General features: G+C 41.3%; 1 protein-coding gene across 4 annotated transcripts in view; it reads left to right on the forward strand.

The window, feature by feature from the left end:
* Positions 1 to 22,719, forward strand: part of TENM1 (teneurin transmembrane protein 1) — a 227,757-nt gene that overhangs the window by 200,598 nt on the left and 4,440 nt on the right. For all 4 annotated transcript variants that reach the window (XM_042825108.1, XM_042825109.1, XM_042825110.1 and 1 more), the window contains 6 exons: positions 4,065 to 4,431; positions 6,039 to 6,549; positions 11,233 to 11,405; positions 12,284 to 12,519; positions 18,660 to 18,956; positions 22,147 to 22,534. In XM_042825108.1, the coding sequence (XP_042681042.1) occupies positions 4,065 to 4,431; positions 6,039 to 6,549; positions 11,233 to 11,405; positions 12,284 to 12,519; positions 18,660 to 18,956; positions 22,147 to 22,534 (1,972 nt within the window). The remainder of the gene's footprint in view (positions 1 to 4,064; positions 4,432 to 6,038; positions 6,550 to 11,232; positions 11,406 to 12,283; positions 12,520 to 18,659; positions 18,957 to 22,146; positions 22,535 to 22,719) is intronic.

The raw sequence follows: 22,719 nt of genomic DNA on the forward strand, positions 1-22,719 counted from the left end.
TGATTTCTGTAAAGTAACACCAAAAAAGCCACAGCTGTAAAATGTTGTGCAGAATGTTTTGGTCGTGTGGTCAAAACAAAAAGCAAAATGGTACTCTTTGCTAACACTGATGTGTGTCCATGTGTGTCTCTGTGTGCTTAAGAGGTGTATGGGTGAATGTGCTGGTGTGGGTGCTACTTTGCAAAAAACTCACAGTATTTACTTAGTTCCAATGTTCTGTTGCACAAAAGATTTTCACAACCAGATAGATAGATAGGCAGATGGTTATACAGGCACATGCGTATTGATGCAAGAAAGAAAATATACCAACCATTCAAGCCTGAGAGCTATTTAACTACCTAAATGTAGATCTCCCCATGAAAAGGTATTTAAGTCAAAGCCATCTCAGTGCATTTTGTATTTTCCAGAACACTTGACATGAAAAAAACCTGTTAGAAAGCCAGGCCAGTGGGTTTTAATTTTGCACTTCTCAAACCAGACATTGATTATTACCTATAGCTGGAGCCTTATGCTGACAGTTAAATGCTGGACTCCTGGAGAAGCTGGCATACTAATACTTACATGCAAAAGGTCTCATTGCTCAAGGGTTCACTTGTTTCCACAGTGATTTCCACTGCATAAGCTCAGTCTCCAGTGAACCAAGCCAAGATTGTCACCTGAAAATTTCAATGTGTGAAGTAAGGTATTGACTGCCGCTGAACAAATCTTATCTTTTTGCTCATAATGGGATAATCTGCAAAGCCATTTCTGTGCACTGCTTAAAAATAAAAACCCATCAGGTATAAGCAAACACACTTGGCAGTTGGCTCAATTTTTAATTATAAGAAAAATATACGTCTATAGGAGAGGACTCTGCAGATGAAGTGCTGCTTCAGATTAAAAAGTATATTAACTGACTTAATATTCTAACCCTAACTCAGTGTTTGTCTGGAAAAACTTTTTAATAGGCATAGTCATATCAGATGAGAATTGAAGTGCTTCTCTGTAATATGTTTATTGGCTTTGAACGCAGCACAACTGATGGTTTGGTCACAGAAACCTGCCAGAGGGCAGCTTGCTTTCAAAGAAAAGAAACAACCGGTGACTTTTCAAGGTAACAGTGAACCTGAGGGTGCACTTACACTTCAGCTTAAGCTGATTGAGGTGATTAGTTTTCAGCCAGACACGGTTCCTGAACCCACACACCACAGGAGCAGGGAAAGCTCAGCACTGCTTTGGGGACTGCAGGGGCAGATGAGGGGTGAGCAGCAGCCCCAGCTCACACTCCTTTAATGCCATGAAGCCACATCCTGACCAGAGCAGTGCAGATTTCTTTCCAAATCTGAAATTCTTCTTTGGATTCAGAACATACTGCATTTTGCATTTGTTCGTACGTTTGATTGCTTTTAATTGGTCTACATGGCCTTTTTTTCCCCTCCGGCAGCAAGTGGCAGCTGTTTTTTTTGCTGCAGTCTCTAGACAGGTACATGCTAGCTTTAATATTTTGCCTGGAATTAGACCATTAATACATCCACAACTGCTTTAAACCCAGGAATGAGTGCAGTCATCCTTCTGCAAGCTTTGCAGAGAGCTAGCTGGCAGGTCAGGTTTAGTAGCCAGAACTGTTTAGATGTCCTCAATTTAAATTTGATCTATTTTTACCATAATGCAGCTAGATTTGCAGAAGCAATCAGTATGAAAGCAGTGTGCTTGCAGATAATGGCAGCTGTTAAGATACAGCTTCTTCTTAGGTTTTAGGCACCTTGCTGCAAGTGAAATGGACATTTCCATAAAGCTTATTCTACCTCAATAAACAAAACCAGCCTCAAATCAACCAGAGAAGAAGTTGTTTTGGTCCAGATCAGACGCTGTTTATCTGCAAGACACCAGACATACCTTCACAGTGGGAGGAATTCAATTTATTCACTGAGGCGAAGACAATGTGGCTGGTCTGTGAAGGCAAACCAGGTATTAAGATATGGCAGGTGCTATGCGTAGCTGTTATGGCAAAAGTAGGGAGTTTCAACCCAAAGTTTTTCCCACTAATAATCTAGTTACAGTTAATCACGGATTATTTTTACAGCAGAGTGATCTGTGAAGGGGGCGTTATGGTGTCTGCCATTGCAAATAATCCATTTGGTTTGGCAGAGCAATCAAGTGTTCTGCATTGAAAGCACACTGCAGATATGTTTCTTCCCAAGCTTCCCACAGCCAGCCTTGTAGATGTTGGCATGTGCCTGAAGTTTTGCTCAGGTCCCATCGAGCTCTCAGCTGAAGCGAGGAAGGCATGCGCTAGCAGCTCAGTGCGCAGCAGCCCATACGTGTTGGGTGGGACACACAGTTCAGCATTTTTATGGGAGGAATCTGCTTCCAGCTGTCTCACCGCAGTTATCATCATTTGGAGGAATTCTGCCACTTGGTTCAGAAGAGATCTTGAACCCAGCAGCAATAGTTTTAATGCCAGTTATTATGTTGTCTAGTGAAATGGACTGGGCACGAGGAGGAGTTCGATTACTCTGTGAGCCTTCATAATGGTGTGGTGCACCGCGTAACCACGCAGGGCGAGACACAGGAGCCGCAGTGCCCTCGCTTTATTAAAACATCAATTATCAAACCAGCAACGTGCCTCTGGAAATGAGATTATCTGGAAGTACCAATGCTTGCAAAAGGCAGAAGCTGGCCTTCAGCCTGGTGCCTGAGCTGACCCCGGGTGAGCAGGTGGCCTGTGATGGCCACACACTCCACCATATGGTATTCTGCAGTGCTGAGCATTGTATCATCATCTGTGGGCTCTGCATTCATAGATCTTTTAATTAGCACAGTGGAAACACGAACAAAAACAGTACATGAAATAGTGGAAGCTTCTGTGCCTATAAAACCATTGCATTTTAGTTTGGCATTTATTCTCTTCTGATGACTGAAATATTTAGTCCATAGAAATTCCACTCAGATAAAAGCAGCCATCTCTTCACAAAAGATAACAAGCAAAGCATCTTGAGATAAAAATAGTCTTGCAATCTCTGCAACTCAGTTGTTCTGTGACCTTTCCATAGACCAGCTGCAAACTAAATCCTCCACCAGCCTTTAACTGGGGAGAAGCGCCGGTCTCCTCAGCTGCTCATTCCCAGACTAGAACTGTTGCACTGGCTGCAGAGCATTCTCTGTAGGAGGAATTTGAAGCTTTTGCAAGAACACACTGTGGTCAGCAGCCTCCATACCAGCTGTCTTGCAGGGTGACAGGCTGCCCACCTCCAGCTGGGAACATGCTGAATTCCTCCAGGTCCTGATGCAACAGGCATCAAGTCAGTGAGGTCATTCTTGTAGCATCTTCTCCAATGCTGTTTGGCAACTTTGCTTGGTTGATAACTTGACCTTCATGGCAAAAGGCAAAAAGCTCACCTTAACTATGACAAATTTACTTACCACGTGACAGAAATACTGAATTCACAAACTAAAATAAGTGGCTATATATATAATGGCTGGGCTACTGTATTGTGTGAAGTCTGATATATCGGTGCATTATTACATTACAAAGAATTAATGAGCTTATATATTTTATGGCACATAAGTCTTATTAACATTTCTGGCTTGGTAAATAAATTGTGGCAATGTGTCATGCTCTTCTACCGTGTCATTTTCCTTTTGTGCTAACGGTCAATTAAAGTGTTAGGACATTGACAACCTCTAACTTTCCCACTCTGCCAGTGCTGAGCGCAACCTTGAAACAATAACATTCAGACCTGGAGAATTTTCTGGCTCATGTTGCATGACACAAAGTGTATGCTTTTATTTGCATGAATGCATAGGTATAATAAAGTTCCGCCCTTAATGGACTTCTGCAAATACCTTTCAGGGGTTGCTAAATTACTTTTGAAATCAAATTTAGCTCCACATTGGTGCTGGATCTCACAAAAAGGGTATGCTTATAGAAACCTGTTCTGACAAACGCAGTTGAAGGTACATCCTAGCACAGCAGCAGCGGGTAAACCCCCTAGATGACATGGTCCTCAGAGGTGGTTGAACAAAACTGCTTTATGTCTTAATTGTTTTTTTGAACCTGCCCTCCCCGTGGTTTGGTTTCACAGGTGCGGTTAGAGTGGCCAACAGACCTGACAGTGAACCCACTGGACAACTCGCTGTACGTCCTGGACAACAACATCGTCCTGCAGATCTCTGAGAGCAGACGTGTGCGCATCATCGCAGGGCGCCCCATTCACTGCCAGGTGCCCGGCATCGACCACTTCATCGTCAGCAAGGTGGCCATCCACTCCACCCTGGAGTCAGCCCGAGCCATCGCTGTGTCCCACAGCGGGATTCTTTACATTGCTGAGACTGATGAAAGAAAGATCAACCGCATACAACAGGTCACAACCAACGGCGAGATCTCCATAATCGCCGGAGCCCCGTCAGATTGTGACTGCAAGATTGATCCTAATTGTGACTGTTTCTCAGGTAAGACAGCGCTATCCTGTACTTTCCTGTTGCTGCACTGTCAAGACCCTCTGGCATAGCTGCAGGTTAGCAAAGCGACAGGGGTAACAGGCTGGTTCAACTTCCTTGGAAAGCAGAAAGCCTTATCAGCAGCTCCGCATGAATTTGTTTAATCCATTGGGTGCAGAGGCATGAGTCTTCCAGCTGGCATTGGAAGAACCTCTGAGTGGGCACAGATTTTCCTGTTTCAATACAGAGATTACACATCATTCAAAATGAGTTCTAAGTATGGTTTTTTATGTCAGCTTTGCTCGTGCTGAAGATGTTAGCAGCCCCTGTGCAGATTGCAGCTGAATACTCCTGGATGTGGAAGCCCTTTTTGCCAACGAGAGTATCAAAATGTTCCACATCCTGTGAAAAGTGCTATCTCACGCCTTCTTGTTGTGCGTTTTTTTTTCCACATAAACCTATTTCATGATGGAACCAAAGAGAATGTTTCCTTACACAGAGGAAGGCAGTACACTGTCATCTTGCCATCTCCAAGAACCACTTTGTTCAGCTCTGTAATGCTATCATAATTCATAAGCCGCCCATTTCGAGTAAAAGGTTAATGACTGACAAGAAAACATAAAGTATGTCAAGAAGGAGAGGAAAAAAAATGTAAATGGTCTTCCAGAGGAGGTGAGTTCCTGACCCATTATGGATAATCAAAATCTCATGAGCTTTGCCACGTGCTTCCAGCTTCAGGTATGGCACTGTCGTACCGGTGCTGAATAGCATCCTGTCCGGGGTTCTGATTGAGGGAATCTACCCTCAGCACACACAAAGAAAAGTACTGTGGCAAAGCTAATGATTGTGCCAGTGCTGGGCTGGTGAAAGGCAGACACCGGTTGGCAGAGACCAGCTCATTTGTCCGTTTCCAAGGCAGCAAAGGATATGCTCAAATTCTCCATCAGATTGTATTTCTGAGTCAGGAGAAAGGGAGCAGTCGTAACAGTAATGTGCTGCTCTCTAAGAGTGAGGCTTAATATGCTTCCTTTCCGATTACATAAAATCCTGTTCATCTGAAGTCATTTAGATACTCAGGTATACAGCCCATGATCATGAAAACATCCTCTTTGGATCTTAAAACACGTAGTATTTATAAGTGCTAAGTACAATTATGATTGATATAGGAGGGGGTATATTTTCAAGGCCTTTTTTGGCTATTAATCTCATTTACTTTTCTATAATGTTGAGATTTTAGTAAGTACAATCTAATCTTTGCTTCCCTTAATTACTTTGAATTACTGATTTTTATTTATACCACAATTCTGCTTGGACTACATATCAGCATGCAAGAAGTAGGAAATGAAACTTCACCTGTCGTTAACATTTTTTCTTTCATGTTTCAGTATGTGATACTTCCCTGAGCATCAGGGCTTTGGAGTTAGTAAAAATGGTCTAAGTTGGATAATTTGTCTTCTAGTTTGTCTTTACTGAGACCGATCCAGAATTGCACCAGCTTTAAATAATGGAGGTTTAATGAATTGGAAGCAGATACTCTCCTGTTGACATATAAATGCTGAGAAGAAGTTCAGCTTAAATGCAGACATTGCAGATTACTAACATTGCCATTCATGTCCCAGGTGACGGTGGATATGCCAAAGATGCAAAGCTGAAAGCACCTTCCTCCCTAGCAGTCTCTGCTGATGACACGCTGTACGTAGCAGACCTTGGCAACGTTCGCATCCGCGCCATCAACCGAAACAAGGCTCACCTCAGTGACACGAATCTGTACGAGATTGCGTCACCGGCAGACCAAGAGCTGTATCAGTTCACCATCAATGGCACCCACCTGCACACCCTGAACCTCATCACGAGGGACTACATTTACAACTTCACCTACAGCGGAGAAGGGGATGTTGTCACCATTACCAGCAGCAATGGGAATTCGGTGCACATCCGCCGAGACACGAGTGGCCTGCCCCTGTGGGTCGTGGTGCCGGGTGGCCAGGTATACTGGCTGACAATAAGCAGCAATGGTGTTCTGAAAAGGGTTTATGCCCAAGGCTACAACCTGGCTCTGATGACATATCCTGGAAACACAGGACTTCTGGCAACCAAAAGTGATGAAAATGGATGGACCACTGTGTATGAGTAAGTCCATGGCATTAAATTTCTGACATAAGGAGCCCTGTTTTAAACAAATGGTTTTGGTTTTTTTTTATTCTAGTAATTACAAAAGACAAAGCTATTGTACAAGCTCTTACAAACAGTAAAACATTTCTTAAGTGTTACAGCCTGTCAAATGTAAGCAATGTGAATGTACACAGTGCCCATTACATGTACAAAAACTGCCTGGAACCACACGTCATTCATACCATATTAGTGTGAATCTCTGTTTCTCTAAATGCAAGTATGGTTTTGGAATTTTTGGTAACTAAAGAAGTAGAGGCCAGTTGTGATGTGAATCACAGATTTGCAAAAACCCTGAGGAAGACAAAATGGGAAAAATTAACATACTCATAGGAGCAAGGAGTGTTACAAAAGAAACAGAGAATCTTGGTGGAAGGAACATTCAAATGCAAGAATGGATTTGTCTCCATTGTTAGGGGAAGAGGATATATAATTAAACATACATATATCTAATAGGGAAAAGATATATATTAGTGGTATAGGAATGGCCTTATAAGGAAGGGGCTTTGAGACATTTGACAGGACTCATAAAGGGCAAGACAAAGCAGCACAGATGCAGTCAGAACATTAGAGTCTGGTCCCTGGGAGAGAACAACCCCAGAGAAAAGCAATGTTTCATTTGTACAGAGGTGTGATAGATCAGGATTTCTCATTATTTATAATTGTCATAATTCCTCTTTGAGAACATGGCAAGTGACTGATGGAAATCATGTGTTAACACTGCACTACTAGTTCAAAGTTCTTCAAGGAAAATAATGCCTGCTTTCTGTAGGGCATAGGAGTCCATTGTCAAAAAGGAAAATGAAAAGCCATCCAGGTGAGATATGAATAGAAATTAAGCTACTGCATAAGTCACCTGGAAAGGCAGCTGAGTCACCATCATTACAGGTTTTTTAGAATTATTTTTTATTAAACTGCAAGTGGGATAAAAGCAGGGGAAACTGCTGTCTAGAGTGTGGGATTTGTTGTTGAAGGGGATATTTTTCCATTTTACCCTCCATTATACCACTAAAACAGAATAAATGATAGAGTTGCTCTAGGTGTAGACAACTGGGGCCATTTTTGACGATATTCAGAACAAAACCATACAGAGCCTCCCTGATTCGGTTCTCATTATCTGGCATCTAGCAGTAGAAGTTGCAAGTTTCATGCAAGAGCACAAGGCTGGTGCTTGCTGTCTGCTGCAGTTTAAACACTGATCTAAGAGAGTTTTCTGTTCTACACAGAAGTGAATTAATTAAAATATGTGCTTCTTTGAAAGAAGAGGGATTCATTTAAATTCCTACCAGAGGATGGGATCAATTCCGGTGGTGGACAGATGACACTTTCAAAAAGCTTTCACAGTAGCTCCAAGTCATGTCTGCTGCTTCCTAAAATGCTGAACACTATGCATTATTTCAGGGCCTTTATTGTTTGAGCATGTTAGAGGGGATTATGTGTAGTCCTGTGCTTCTCAGTGGCTTTAATATTGCTACTCCTACTCTGTCCCGCTGACATCGGCTGTAAACCTTTTCAGACAATTACTGCTCATGCCTGTTGTCCTCTGGCAAGTAGTTTGTAATGCAGGACTCAGTAAGATTTCTTTTTAAAGGACTTTGCCTGCTTGCAAGGTCCTCCCACTTTCGTAGTACTGATTTCCTCACCCAGAGATACATGAAGGGACAGTATCCACACTGATGCTTTCAGTCGTACAGACTGTATGTTTGTGCATTTCTGCCAGTCTAGATCTGCCAGCAAAATTAACAGAGTTACAGATCTAACATTACAAAAATAGCAGCAATATTAAATGGTGAAGTCATATTGTTAATATTTATTGTTCAGACCAATATTTTAAGTCATCTTCATAATGTGTTACAGCTTTCTGAGTGGCTGAGATGCCATGTCAGGTACAATCAATGATATGCTGAATGTGGATGTGTTTTCAGAAGCTGATTTTCCTTTTCACTATAAATAGCTCATGGTAGATGATGGTCCTTAGTCATATATAAACATTGTGTTGGAGTTTAGAGAATTAACATACAAGCAACTTTCCAGTTGCCTGCAATCAACTTTTCTGTTTAAGCTAGATTTGCATTTACATCCAGAAGTTCAATCCATGTCACTATCAAGCTGAAATAGGAATGAGTTTGTTTAACAACACATATCATACATACTTGGGAATATGAGCAAAGATAATGAACTGTTCAGAACACATACCTGTGTGTCAGATTCGCTCAGAGGGAAATTATTAAGAGGTAGAAAACCACCTACAAAAGTACTTGTCATCCATCTAGTCTAATCTGATAGAATGGAAGAGCTCTTGCTCTTGCATAAAATTATGTACTAATGTACGATTTCAGTCATATAGGGTTTTTTCCTAATATTATATCATTAAAGCCATAAAAAGGGAGGGGGGCCACTGGGCCTCTATTAAATCAAGGACAAGAAAACATCTGCAAGAAACAGCCCTCTCTGAAAAAATTAATTAGACTTCTTTCCCTTTGAAATGGTATAACTCTTAACTGTGCTACACATAGAAATGCAAATAGATTGTGAAGCTCTATACCCAAGTGTGCTTTTCTAATATTGGTGAGCACTTCCTCATGTGAGTACTGAAATCAGTGCAATTATTTGCATGATTAAATGGTCACCAGAATGATTAACAGTGCAATAACTGGGCACCAAATTAACATTAAGAAATACGTCATGATTCTGCCCCTACTAGTATGGGTAGGACATTGCTCTGCAAGAACTGAGACCAAGTGTGCTGTTATTCATCATATGAAAGGTGGCAGAACCTGTCCTCAGAGGGCTAGGTTTCTTGAAGCAATCTGGAATAAAAAAGCCCTTTAGATGGTTACACTGTGAAACCATTATGGAGACACTGACCTTGAAGTCAGCTGTACCATCTACTTGAGTTAGGGTACATGGGCATGTGCTCTACAGCCTCATGTTAGTTGTTCAATGCCAAGTCTGGTCTGCTATCCAGTTCCGTTTTCAGCTACACAGGAAGTTCTGTACCTCTTCATCAGCAACATCCAGCAGCAAAACTGCAGAGGTGGATCCTGATTCTTATGCACAAGTATATTCCAACAAACTGGCTGCATTTATCCCATAAAAATGTATCATTTGGGGATTTTTGTGTAGTAATGTAGAAAATCCAAATAACTTAGCAAGCTGTTTGATCAAGTAGTAAATGAAATATAGTTGCCCAGTGTTTGTAGAGTTTTCTAATGATGAAGAAGGGTGGTCTTAATCTGTTTTAATCACAGAGTGGCACTCAGTCCATTGGCACAGAACCGACATCAGGGTGAGATGGAAAGAAGTCACACAAAATGTGTTAGGGCAGTAAGAGGTGAAAGAGAGAGAGATTATATTGCATTTAACATTGAATGAATTTACATGTCAAAAAATACAAGATGCTTGGCAATTTCCTTTTCCAGTGTTTCATTTTAGAAGAACAGCTGCTCTGTTTTCTTTTGCATACTGAATGGAAAAGGGAATTCTTGATTTTGTTCATCAATATCTTTTGTGGCATACAGATTTTGTCTAATTAGGGATAGGTGAGGGCCTGAAAGAAAGGATGCTAACCCGTTAAAGTGAAGGACATTGCCAGACCATCTACTGATGTGAATGGGAAGAGCTCCCCTTGGAGGGAGCAGGGCTGTGCCAGTTGGTACACCAGCTGAGGATACATTTTGCGAGTGCAAGAGAGACAGATAGTAATAGGTGAAAACTTAATTATGCTTTCCTACCTGCTCAAGTGGGCTTCTATTTTATGAACATTCGTTGATTTTACTCATGCAAAAGCGTCTTCAGCATGTTCAGTGAGTTCTCTTGGATGAGTAAAAATGTCTCAGGATCAATGAGATTTTTAAGATGGGTGGCACTAATATGAAACTATATCAAATACCAACCATTGTTCTGCGTTGTTTGCTGTGTGAACCGTCAGAAAGAACAAACTTATCTATAGACTGAAGAGACCCATTAGTAACATTGCTCCACAGCTTTTGAATTACTCACTGACATTTTCATAACGTGGCCTGATTATTACGTAGAGTCCTTAAACAAGAACGGTTTCTTTAGCACTGATTCAGTTTAGGTTAACTGAAATGGGGCACTCTGGATTCTGGTGATTTTACTTGTGATGAGAAGTTCTGGCCCCTGAGAAACGTAACACGAGTGAAAACCACACAGCTGACCAAACAGACTTCCACCTAATTTTATTGCTCTTATTATGCTTTAGGTCCCTTTTTTTCAGTTTGCCATTCATACTATGTGCTTCACTCATCAGCAGCAAAAGGCAGTTATAAAATGACAGAATCATGCTTGGGTTGGAAGGGACCCCAAGGATCAAGTCCACAACCTCCGGATCTGTTACTAGGCCAGGCTGCCCATGGCCCCGTCCAACCTGGTCTTCAATACCTCCAGGGACGGGGCATCCACAACCTCTCTGGGCAGCTGTTCCAGCACCTCACACTATGGAGTGCTGCAGCAGCCTAAGGTCTGGCTTTCAGAATGAAACATGCACTAATTCTTACCTTTTTGCTTGTTGAACAGTGTTGAAAATGCATCTTTTTTCTTTTTTTTCCCCTCTGTTTTTTAAAAATGTCAGCAGTGTCTGCAGTCACGGTATTCCTGTGGTGTTAATGCTGTGTGTTGCAGGTACGACTCTGATGGCCACCTGACCAATGCCACATTCCCAACTGGGGAAGTCAGCAGTTTCCACAGTGATGTTGAAAAACTGACGAGAGTGGAACTTGATACTTCAAACCGGGAGAACGTGGTCACAGCTACAAACTTCTCAGCTACTTCTACAATATATACTTTAAAACAAGGTAATGAAGGCATTTCTGTTATTTCTTTCCTAGTCTTCACATTTCAGACTCTGAATATTGTTGCATTCTTAACTGTTTGATTGAAAGACACTGAAATTAGTTCATTTGTTTCTTCCTTGTTTCAGTACAAATAGCTTGATAGTACTTACATTTCTCCTGAGGTTCCTACCAGGAACAAACCACCAGTGAATTCTTTTCCTCCAAGAAAAATCCCGTGGGTAGATTGTAGTTATTGAAATCTCTGATGTCTCCAAGCTTTACATGCTATTAACCATGCCAGTATCTAGGGGAATTGGATTGACCCACAATACACCAAGCTTTGTAATTCTGAGAACTGTGCCCAAAGAGTGATGTGCTCTGCTGCTGTTTTGGTAGTGAAATGCCATGTTTGGCCAGTGCCATGAATTCTTTCTGGTAGTTCTGTATCTGATGGCAGCACGTGTAGGAAGGAGGAGTTGATTATTAAGGGTGACTCTCACTTTTGTCTCTTGGTCCTAAGCAAACAGTAGAACTCAGTCTCAAGGCTGGCCATCATGGAATCTCTGCCTCAGGGTCCTGATGCTAGTGGGGAAGAGTAGAGGAATAACAGTGGTCAGAATGCAGCCTATGAGTTCATGTATTGCTAGGCTGAAAGCAAAACTCTTTACTCCTGCTAGGAAACCTGGACAGCGGAAATCATTTGTCCCAGTGTAATAAAGAGAGGCTTAGGCATGCGTGGATGTGTAGATCTGGAGGTTACAGATTCCAAAAATCACACTGCAGTTAGTGCATGAACAGAAGTCTGTAAACTTGGGACAAACAGAGCCCCGTTTTCTTCATAGACCTGTGAATCTGAAATTCTCTGTATTCCCTGTTTTTGATTGTTGTTTTTTTGACAGATAACACACAGAATATCTACCGGGTCAGCCCAGATGGGTCTCTGAGAGTCACCTTTGCCAGTGGAATGGAAATCACGCTTAACACAGAGCCTCATATTCTAGCAGGAGTAGTCAGTCCCACTTTAGGGAAGTGCAATATCTCCCTTCCTGGAGAGCATAACTCAAATCTCATTGAATGGAGGCAAAGGAGGGAGCAGACCAAAGGCAATATCTCCACGTTTGAGAGAAGGCTAAGGGTAAGGTTTCCTCTTGTGTGAAGTGCAGTGTTCCCTTTGAAAGCCATTGAACTAAAATGATGTTGAAATGCTCTACTTTGTAAGAAGTGTAATAGGAAGTTTGTATCAATGGTGGGCCCCAGCCATGAATTTCAAAACCAAACTCCTCCAATACTGGCAGGGGTGTTTAATCTCTGTTTGATTTTGGTTGTTAGACTTGACCTCAAGACATAATTACTTCTTTTCTTCCTCTTCTTTTTCAACTAAGAACTTAATTATGTCTTTGAAAGAAGCTGCGAGCAACAGACGAATCATAGTTCCTGCAGTACAGTGGCAGACTTGGAGCCAGATTCTGCCTCTCAGATCTAACCACCTTTTTGTTCTGGGGGATACAGCAGGTTCCAGCCTCTGCTCAGTGCAGAGGTCTCTCAGGGCATACCTTGGGTGTCTGTGCCAGGGCATCTCCTGGAAGCCGTGATGTTGTAGAGCCTCCCCATCTATCCACAATTCTGTGGATTCTGCCCTCCACTGTGTGCTTTCAGCCCCCCTACTTCCCTCTGACTGCATTACCTTACAGCTCTAATACAGAATTATTTTAACAGTACATCCATGGTTTATATTTATTTTCAGGAGAACTCGCAGTTTACAATGACAGATGGTCAACATTCAGCATTTAATTAGGTAACACCAAGGCTCAAAGAGACCACTACCTTGCAGGATGTTTTTTTTACAAAATCAGTTCTGTTTTTCACATGAATAGTCCATAAAGCACCTGTACCAGCAGTACAACTGGGAATTCTGGACTTTAAAATATTACATTATTAACTGCAACATGGCTGGATGAGTATTATCTCTGAAGGTACATCTGTTAGCTCTAAAAATATGGAGATGGATACTAAATCACTGGATTTCTTTTTGGTTATCATATCCCATATATTATCTTACTTTAAAAATGTATCAGTTTGATTTTCAGCTGTGCTTATGAGGTAGAAACAAAAAACCTGTATGATGTGGCCATGATATTATCACCATGTGTAAAAAAACATTTGAAACGACATCTTTCAGACTTGGCAATCACAATTAATTACTTACAAGGGTCTTGCAAGTGGGAAAAAATCTTCATGTAGTGTTTCTTGCTCATCCTCTGACTGCATCTGCCCTATCCTAGTGTTGCTCTCCAGCTCTCTGTCCAGGGAGGCAGCTGAATGTATTGTCATTGCAAAGGTGTGTTGTGAAGATCATAGGATTGAAGCTGTGGCCTCCGTGGCTCACTTTATCTAATCAAATGGTTCCTGTGTGATTTTGTGCTTAAGTAACTGTATGGCACATATTTTTTTAAAGATCTTACGGAATAAAAGTCTTAAATGGAAAGGACATTGCCAGTAATCTGTTCTGCTTACGCTGCCAGGGCCAAGTTGTTCATCACCGTTACATTTCAAAGTACTTCATCCTGCACAGCTTCCCTGTTATTCAGTTTATGTTTTCTGTTGTTGAAATTGATTACCAGTTCTTTTATCTCATTTTCACTTGCCTCTGCATGATCCTTAATAATGCTTGCCAAAAAAGGGAGGAAACTGGTCAGGATTAGATGGATTCTGGCTGGAGGCATAAATTTTTCAGAGAAATATTGAAAATCTGAAGCTATCTTGAGTTCACCTGAGGGACCTGCCTCCGAGTCAGTCTGCTGGTGCATAGAAGCACTTGTGTTCTCTCTTCCTCCTCCTTCATCTTCCCTCCAGCAAGAAAGTTTGTGGTGTAAGAACAATACCAGTATGCCATTTGTATGCTTTGTCCTTCCAGAAGTATCCACTAGCATCACAGCAGCTGGACATTGCACTGTTATTTCTGTGAATTATAGATTTCCTTTTATACCTACCCAAGATGATGGGGGGATTAAGCATTGCCCTTGCCTACCCAAAAGAAAGTCAGCTGCCTACATTATGCTGTTTCCCCTTCTCTGACTGCACTGAGCTTTAGAGTTGTCAGGGCTGTCAGAGAAAGGCTGGAAGAAATCTGGTGGGATAGCAAGAAGGATTTGATAGCAGAAGTATTCTGCACATAAGATAAACCATGCAAATAAGCACAGAAGACAAATGGATTATTGAGGCTGCTATGACCGATGAATAGAGTTTAGAGGAGAGGTTAAATACATGATTCCCAGGCTTCAGCTTTAGCACTGAGATGTTTGCATGGGGTGCTGATGGAGCTGGGAGCCAGCGCTGGTGTAAAGAAGCCAGAACAGTGCAGCTGGAGAGGGAGGCAAAGAAGCAGCAGAACATACCCACAGACAGCTGTCTTTCTTGGAAACTTGTTTATAAGAGGAAATGTGCAGGACATCAGGAGCAAAAATGCCACTATGTACAGTGAATCAGTGAGCCAATACTGAAAGGCACTTAAGGCCCACTGTTGACAAATCCTTTCCATGAGTAGTGCTTGAAAAAAAACGTAGCATCAGTAGCAGCCCTTATCGAGGATGAGGTTCTGATGAGACCTACAGAAAACTTCCAGTGAGTTCTAGTGAGTTCCAGCTTGAAAAAAAAAAAGTTGTTAAGCACTTAATGTGCCATGACTGACACAATAGGAAGTGTGTGAGAAAGCTTGCAATGTAGGGCAAAAAGAACTATGCTGAACTTTGAAAATAAATGTAAAAAAAAGCTCTGGGGATTGGACTAGTTCTCGGTGGAAATGAACAGATCTGCAGGAGCCCTCAGTTAAGGGAAGAAAACAGTACAATGGAGAAGTTTTCTAGGGAAATAAAAAAGCATAGAAATCAAGTTTAAAGATGTCACTTAAAGATCAGTCCTGATATACTGATATACTGTCACTGAAACAAACGGCTTTGAATGCTAAGAGGTGTAAATTAGAAGGCAGGTCACTGGGGATGAGATAAAGGATGACCTAGTTGAAGAGACGAGAGCTATTCCTTTTCTGCCAGTTCCTAACATTTTTAATTCCTAACCACAATTAAAACCCATCTTGAAATCATGTTAGTTACTGTTACTGTTAGTGTAAAATAAGTCGTGGAAAGAGGCCACTGTTAGCACATTCCCAGTAATGTGATAAAAGTTGGGTTTTGAAAAGAGTGTGTTGTTTTTTTTTTTCCATGATACATATTCCTTGCTCTAGAATTAAAGCAGAAATGAGTGTGTTAATGGAAATGCTGGGAAAGACAGCTAACTTTATCTCAGCATCTAAATCAATGTTGGAAACAGGAATTAATCAGAGTTTTCCTTTAAGTGCAGAACTGCCTGCCCTGGCACTTCATGAAAGTACATAAAACAGTCCGTAGGCATGTATGCATTTTATATTAATAATAAATCTATGTACAATCAGGCATTTTAACATCAGTCTTCATCTAGCAGGACTTCTTTTTATCAATTGAAGTGCTATTTTAATTGACTTCTAAAAATGAAGCAGAGCTGTTGTTAAAACCAATGAGCATGGTGCATAGTAATATACTGATTAGAATTCAGCTCTGCTCCCTCCTGTCTTTTGCATAAGTTAGAGGAACTTGGCGTTGGATGCAGGCCAGGTTTTATAACTGAATATCTACAAAATTGAAAATTGAATGCTTGGCCAGTCTCACCTTTTTTTTTTTTTTTTTTTTTTTTTTTATTACTTTTTTTTTACTTTTTAAATAACAAAAATGGAATTGACTCATTGGCCTCAATTCAAGTCAAAAGTCTTTTGAATTGAGGCTTTGACAGCTATGTTTATTATCATATTTAGCAAATTATCTCCCTTTATTTACCAGCCTTGCTGCAAGTTGTAATGGTAAGGTCAAATCCTCAGTCACCCTGTATCAGTTTGCGTTGACTCAAGTCCAGACACAGACAAGGAAATACACAATCATCTCATCTGATTTCACATTTGAGACAGTTTAGATTTGAGAGTAAATGTCAAGAGAAGGTTTATGCAATCATTGACAACTGCAAAATTTCTGGCAAGCAAATCAATAGAAATAGAGCCAAAAAATGTTTAAAAATATATAACGTATCTTGTTATGAACTACTAACATGATTATTGAAATCAGCTTAATTTTCTCCCTGTTTTCATCAGCTGGAATTTGGACCCAACCCTGCTTTCAGAAACCAGATTTTACTGGCTTGTAACCACACACATGAGCTCCAGTTTCTCACAGGGGCTCCTTGTAGACTTGCACATACATTGGAGGAGTTATCTGTAGGAAGCCACTGGGATTTGAAATCAGCATTTCAATGACAGCATTGAAATGCAGCCTGCTATTCGTGTATCACTGCATCTCGTCTTAAGAAGGATGTTAAATTTAACTGAAATCTAATAGAAAAAAACAAACACAAACGGCTTAAAATACAGAATATAAAAGAAGCAACGGCGCCTCTCCGAACCTTGTTTTAACTATGACAGGATCATCATAGAATCATAGAACCCTTGGAAGGGTTGGAAGGGACCTTTAAAGGCCATCTGGTCCAACCCCTCTGCAATGAGCAGGGACTCCACAGCTCCCTCAGGTGTTTCTGAGGATGGGGCACCACCACCTCTCTGGGCAACCTGTGCCCAGGCCTCCCAGTGCATCGACTGTGAGCCTTTAAATGATGCTGCTATTTTTCTTCACTGCTAATTCTGTCTCTCTGTGTTTTCCATTCTTATTCATTATATTGTCTCTGAAAATTAGATTGCAAGCAATTTGTATTCAAGACTTTCATTTCTTCTAGCTGCATTTTACAATAATAATAATAATATTAGCAATAAGAGCATAAGTATGTACATATACAGTAAATGAGCATGAGCCAGGGCATATCTCCTGCTTGCTTTTCAGATATTTTACCACCAAGAGGGTTTTTTCAGAAATTGCAAGAAGTTTGCAAAGAAATATATTAACGTAAACTTAATCCAACAGACTGTATACAAGCAAATATAGTTGAATTGAGCATCACATTTTACTTCAGCTCCTTAACTATCATTAGAGCATAAATTGTAATAGTTACAGCAGTCTACAGGGGTGTATAGGTATTTTACAGCTATTGTAAATGAACAGTATTAAAGTTAGACATGTGTGTATATAAAACCACAGGAATGGTAGTTGAAGAAAGAACACCTGCATCTTCTAGATTTTCAAATTATTTTGTATCTAAAAACAGAAAAGGGAATGAAAATAATGTTCATTCTAACCACAACCACCATACCATCGCAGCTTGAATTATTAAACAGATATTTTTAACTATTTACTGCAACGCCTCCAGCTCTCAAGGAGAGGCAGGCACTGTGCTGTGCAGTTCTAACACCTGAGCTGACATCATCTCAGCTGTAAGGAATGTATTAATCCGAATACATTAAAGCAAGTGATTAGGCAAAATGCAGTCAATTAATACAAAGAGTTCATTGGGCATTGATCTGAAAATGACAAGTCAACGAGCAGTGTTTTATGGTTCCCTAAATTCTAATTCAGAATTAAATGAAGTTGAATAGTGACTGCCCAGTGGCTGAGTGATGTTAGGAGGTAGATGGTGGAAGCATTGGAGAAGCATATTTTGTCTTCAGAAGTCTGCCTTGTCTTTGATTTCTGATTGCCCCCCTCCTCCTCCCCCTTCCCCTCCCCATGGGACTACAAGCACTAGCAGGTCGAGGCAGTCAGCCTGATCCCCTGCCAAGGCACCAGCTTTCACAAGCCTTGGGAGTGGGCTGCTTTTGTGAAGTGTGAGGACACTAGTGAGTAGGGTCTTTGGGAGCCAAAAGCACAGCTCTTCCTTTTTCACATTGGTATGAGACCTGGATGGGCTGTTCCAAAGCAGCAGCTGACCCATTGGCACTAGTGGAGCTTAGGAGAGAGGAGATGAGTTAGGAGAGGTTTGTTAATTTGTGGGCTTAACTACACATCTTTGGCTGGGATCACACATCCTGTAGGAGAGATGAAAGCTGAAAAGCTTGGGAAAAGAAAGCTGAGCATATGGAAATAGAAAGCATGCTGCAGTGTGATATGTGACACTGAATGCAAGCAGCATTTTATTCCTTGGTCCTCCTATTTCTCAACTGAACGTTTTTCTATCTTCTTGTCTTTAGTGTGCCCTACATTGTCAGTCCTACTGTTAAAGCGTTGCCTGTTCTGATCAGAGCCGAAGCAGAAATGTTTCCGTCATCTGGAATTAAGGTATATCATCTTCTTCCTCTGTCTTTGTTTTTAGGCCCACAATAGAAATCTGCTCTCCATTGATTTTGACCATGTCACCAGAACTGGAAAGATCTATGATGATCATCGAAAATTCACTCTTCGGATTATGTATGACCAGACAGGGCGGCCGGTTCTGTGGTCACCCATCAGCAAATACAATGAGGTCAACATCACTTATTCCCACTCTGGATTAGTGACCTATATCCAAAGAGGAACCTGGACTGAGAAAATGGAGTATGATCCAAGTGGAAACATCGTTTCCAGAACATGGGCAGATGGCAAAATATGGAGTTACACGTACTTAGAAAAGGTAAATCACTTTATAAGTGGATTGTTGTAGCAACACAAGAATGTTTGTTTTGATACAGGCACCATATTGTGAGCTGTGTTAGTATTTCATCTCTTGCAATAGGATATAAGACTTACAGAAAATGCATACCTAAACAAATGTCTCAGACTTACGTGTCATCCTTTCAAGTCTGCCATAGATTAGTTCAGAAGAAAGTTATCAGCACCTCGGGTTTGTTTAATCAGTTGGTAAAAAGGCTCCCTTTTTACACTTCCTTCCTTTCTTTCTCTGTCCAAGCACAAAGGACACTCTCACTGATGAAAAATGCATTGCTGCTCTGGGTGACGTAGTCAGAAAAAAGGCATTGAAGTGGAATTGTTTCCTCCCAACAAACACAGCTCTCTTAAGCCAGAATTACACAACGGTGAGGGCAAGCTAGCGCCTGCTCAGTGCTCTGCTGTCAAAAAGGGACTGATCCTGCCAACAGAAAGATTACTTTACTATTTATGTTGCCCATTATGGGGAAAAAACATAAACTAATACAAAATGAGTTATTGCCATGCTTTTATAGTGACTTCATGTCTAAACTGCCTGAGTGTTGTAATTTTCATTTATGACTGTAGGTAATAGTCATGAAATGGGGGAATAAACACTGCATAGTCTTAGGAAGAACAACATCACATTCGTCAGTAGCAGCATCTCATTCAGAATCGTTTTGTCTCTCAAATCCAAAAATCTGTATTTTGAAAGCTTTCACAACTCAGTGTGAGATTATTTTCAGTGTCCTTCAAATTTTTTTATTTTTGAATGGCAGCATCTCAGACTCCTCGATATATTCTGAATTTGCAGAACGGTTTTCTGAACCTGTTTACCGCAGGGAATGGAAAGGAAGGGGCAGGTGAGGTAAAACTGATAGCGGATGTGACACGCAAGAAATCCTATAGCTTTGAAGTTATTTATATATTAAAAAGTTCCAAATGTGTACTTTTAAGATAAACTTTGCTGTACTTATTTTGAATGTATTTAAGCCTGATTCTCAAAAAAAAAAAAAAAAGAAAGAAAAAAAACCAAAACCTTAAATCTAACCCAGAGGAAAAAAAAAAAAGATGCATAAAAATGTGATTCTTTCTTTGTCTGCATGCAGTATGGTTCTCGCACTTGTTAACAAGATTGGCAAACCCTGGAAGCTTCAGAAGTTCGGTTCAGATAAATTTGTCAGGGCTCCTTTTGTCTGTATGCTCTGCAAATTGCAAGTAAACAGGCATTTGTGCAGCCTCCAAATATTTGGGCAGCTTGCCTTTTGGAGGAATCTGTTATTTTTTCTTTGGGCCTAATGGACCGTAATTTTGGAAAGATGTATGTTTTTTTTATCCCTCCAACTCCTTTGTCTGCTCATAGTTTATGAGGAGCTGATAAATGAAGTCGTACGACTTAAATCTGTCATTCTGCAATCCTGCACAAGTGGACAGATCCTGATCGTGTCGAAGCAAATGACAGAAGCTTACAGGCCTAGGTAGCAGCAGTCTTGATTTATGCTGCAACTTGTCATTAAATTATTGAAAGTCATACACACCATGGACATAATCTCCCAGCTATTTAATGTAGTTCCATCACAATTTGTTCCTTGTGCCAGAGGAAGATGAATTCATTGTCAGAATTAGACATGGAGATATAATTTTGTGGCCCATTAAAGTCAATAGCTCATTGTGTTAATTAAGTAATGATTACTAAATGTTGTCTGAAACCTCATAAGAACCAATAATTCCTTTTATCAAAAAATCAATTACACAGTTCTCTTCCAACGCCTGTTTATTTACTTTCCCATCTATTAGCACCTGATGAGTTAATTATGTATCTTCACAAAGATTTCCACTTCCCAGGGCTAGTCCCAGCCTCCTGTGTTTTCAGAGGCGCCGTGATGGTGGCCCTGCACGCAATTCTCACTTTCCCTTCTTTGGCTCACGTTGCTCCGTTAGCCAACGGCGTTCCCAAATCTCGGCTCACTCCGAGATCCCTTCCCAAATCCTGCCGCTCGCTGCCGTGGGAGCTGGCCGAGGGCTGTGTGATGTGTTGGGCACAAATGACATCTAGCGGCCGTGCCCAGCAGTTGCCTGTTCCCAGCAGAACCGCGAGGAGTTGCCAGCGGCTCTTGGACTCCATGTGGCACCAGTCTGTGCCACTGACCAGGCTCTGGCTGCTTTGGCAAAGTGACAGTTTTGGGAGATGTTTCACAGGGAGTCCGCCTCCAAAACTCCTTAAAACAATTAGAAACCCGTCTGTGCAAATAGTTCAAAAATCTACTACAATATTATTAGGATGAATAGGGAATTATTTTGTTTTCTCTTTATAGTGTCCCCTAATAAGCCAGACAAGATACTCAGCCTCCAACCATTTTATGGACTGTCTTTTCATTATTCTGGACAAAAGTGGAAGAGCCTCAAAGTGCTGTAAAATGACACAGAGGGGCACTAAAGTTGTATTAGTGATGTTACTGATCTTGTTATTCATACCCTGTCAATGGCAGACAGCTTAAAAACAGGCACGGGAGCAATATGTAGAGAGCAGCATCACATTGGTGCTAGGAGAGAGTTCAGCCAGTACCTTACTGCGGGCTGGGGACCCAATCTTTGTATATATTTTAAAACAAAAACAAAACAAAAAAACAGAGACAGAAGTAGTCACACCAAAGAACTTGCAGTCCATTTTCACCCATCTGTGTAAGCAGAGTTAGTGTGCATGCGGTGAGACAGAATGAAGATGTACAAAAAAGGGGTAGGGCTGGGCTAGAACTGTGCACAGTTCCAATAAAAGGTAAACACCATGCACACAACACTGAACGTTTCTCCTTTCCACCTCCTGTAGAAACATCTGCTGGTACAGATGCTCTACCTAGGAGTGAGGTCCCCCTCTGTTGGGGGGAGTTTCCTTAGAGGATGACCTAAATGTTTCAGAGTTGTGCAGCAAGTCAGCATGAGGCTGAAATGCCAGTGAGAGCCACATCTGCCTTCCAGTTTGGGGGTCCTTACCTCCAGCCCTATTATCATTCTCCTTCTGTTCCACGTCACCTTGCTGGCCAGGTGAATCATCTGCTGGAGCTGAAAGCTTGACCTGGGGTTAAACAGACAGTAAGAGCAACCTCCAAGAGCAGCTAGTTGATGAATAATAAAGCGCTTGATCAGCCTCTTACACCGCCATTCCTGTCTGATTGCAGTCTGTGATGCTCCTGTTGCACAGCCAGCGCCGCTACATCTTTGAATATGACCAGTCAGACTACCTGCTGTCGGTCACCATGCCCAGCATGGTACGCCATGCCTTGCAGACCATGCTCTCTGTTGGGTACTATCGCAACATCTACACCCCGCCGGACAGTGGTGCGGCCTTCATACAGGACGTCACCAGAGATGGACGGCTTCTGCAGACGTTGTATCCCGGGACGGGACGCAGAGTCCTCTATAAGTACTCCAAACAGTCTCGACTTTCTGAGATTCTTTATGACACTACTCAAGTCACATTTACCTACGAGGAATCTTCTGGCGTTATTAAAACCATACACTTAATGCATGATGGCTTCATCTGCACCATCAGATACAGGCAAACAGGTTTGTCTAGCTATAACTACTTTGCTAATTTTTTTTTCCCTGATTCTGCACTTACCTGTCATGAAATTCCATTATTTTTATGTCTACAAGTTCTTATTTTCTATGTTTCAATAGAAAAATGTGTGTGTGTGTCTACGTCTGTGTCCACAAGCATATATAGCTGCCCCATTTGAAATACGGTTTTC

This window comes from Centrocercus urophasianus, unplaced genomic scaffold, assembly GCF_019232065.1.
Source record: "Centrocercus urophasianus isolate 14NV4802_14NV808 unplaced genomic scaffold, USGS_Curo_1.0 seq_24, whole genome shotgun sequence".
In the NCBI taxonomy this organism is placed as follows: domain Eukaryota; kingdom Metazoa; phylum Chordata; class Aves; order Galliformes; family Phasianidae; genus Centrocercus; species Centrocercus urophasianus.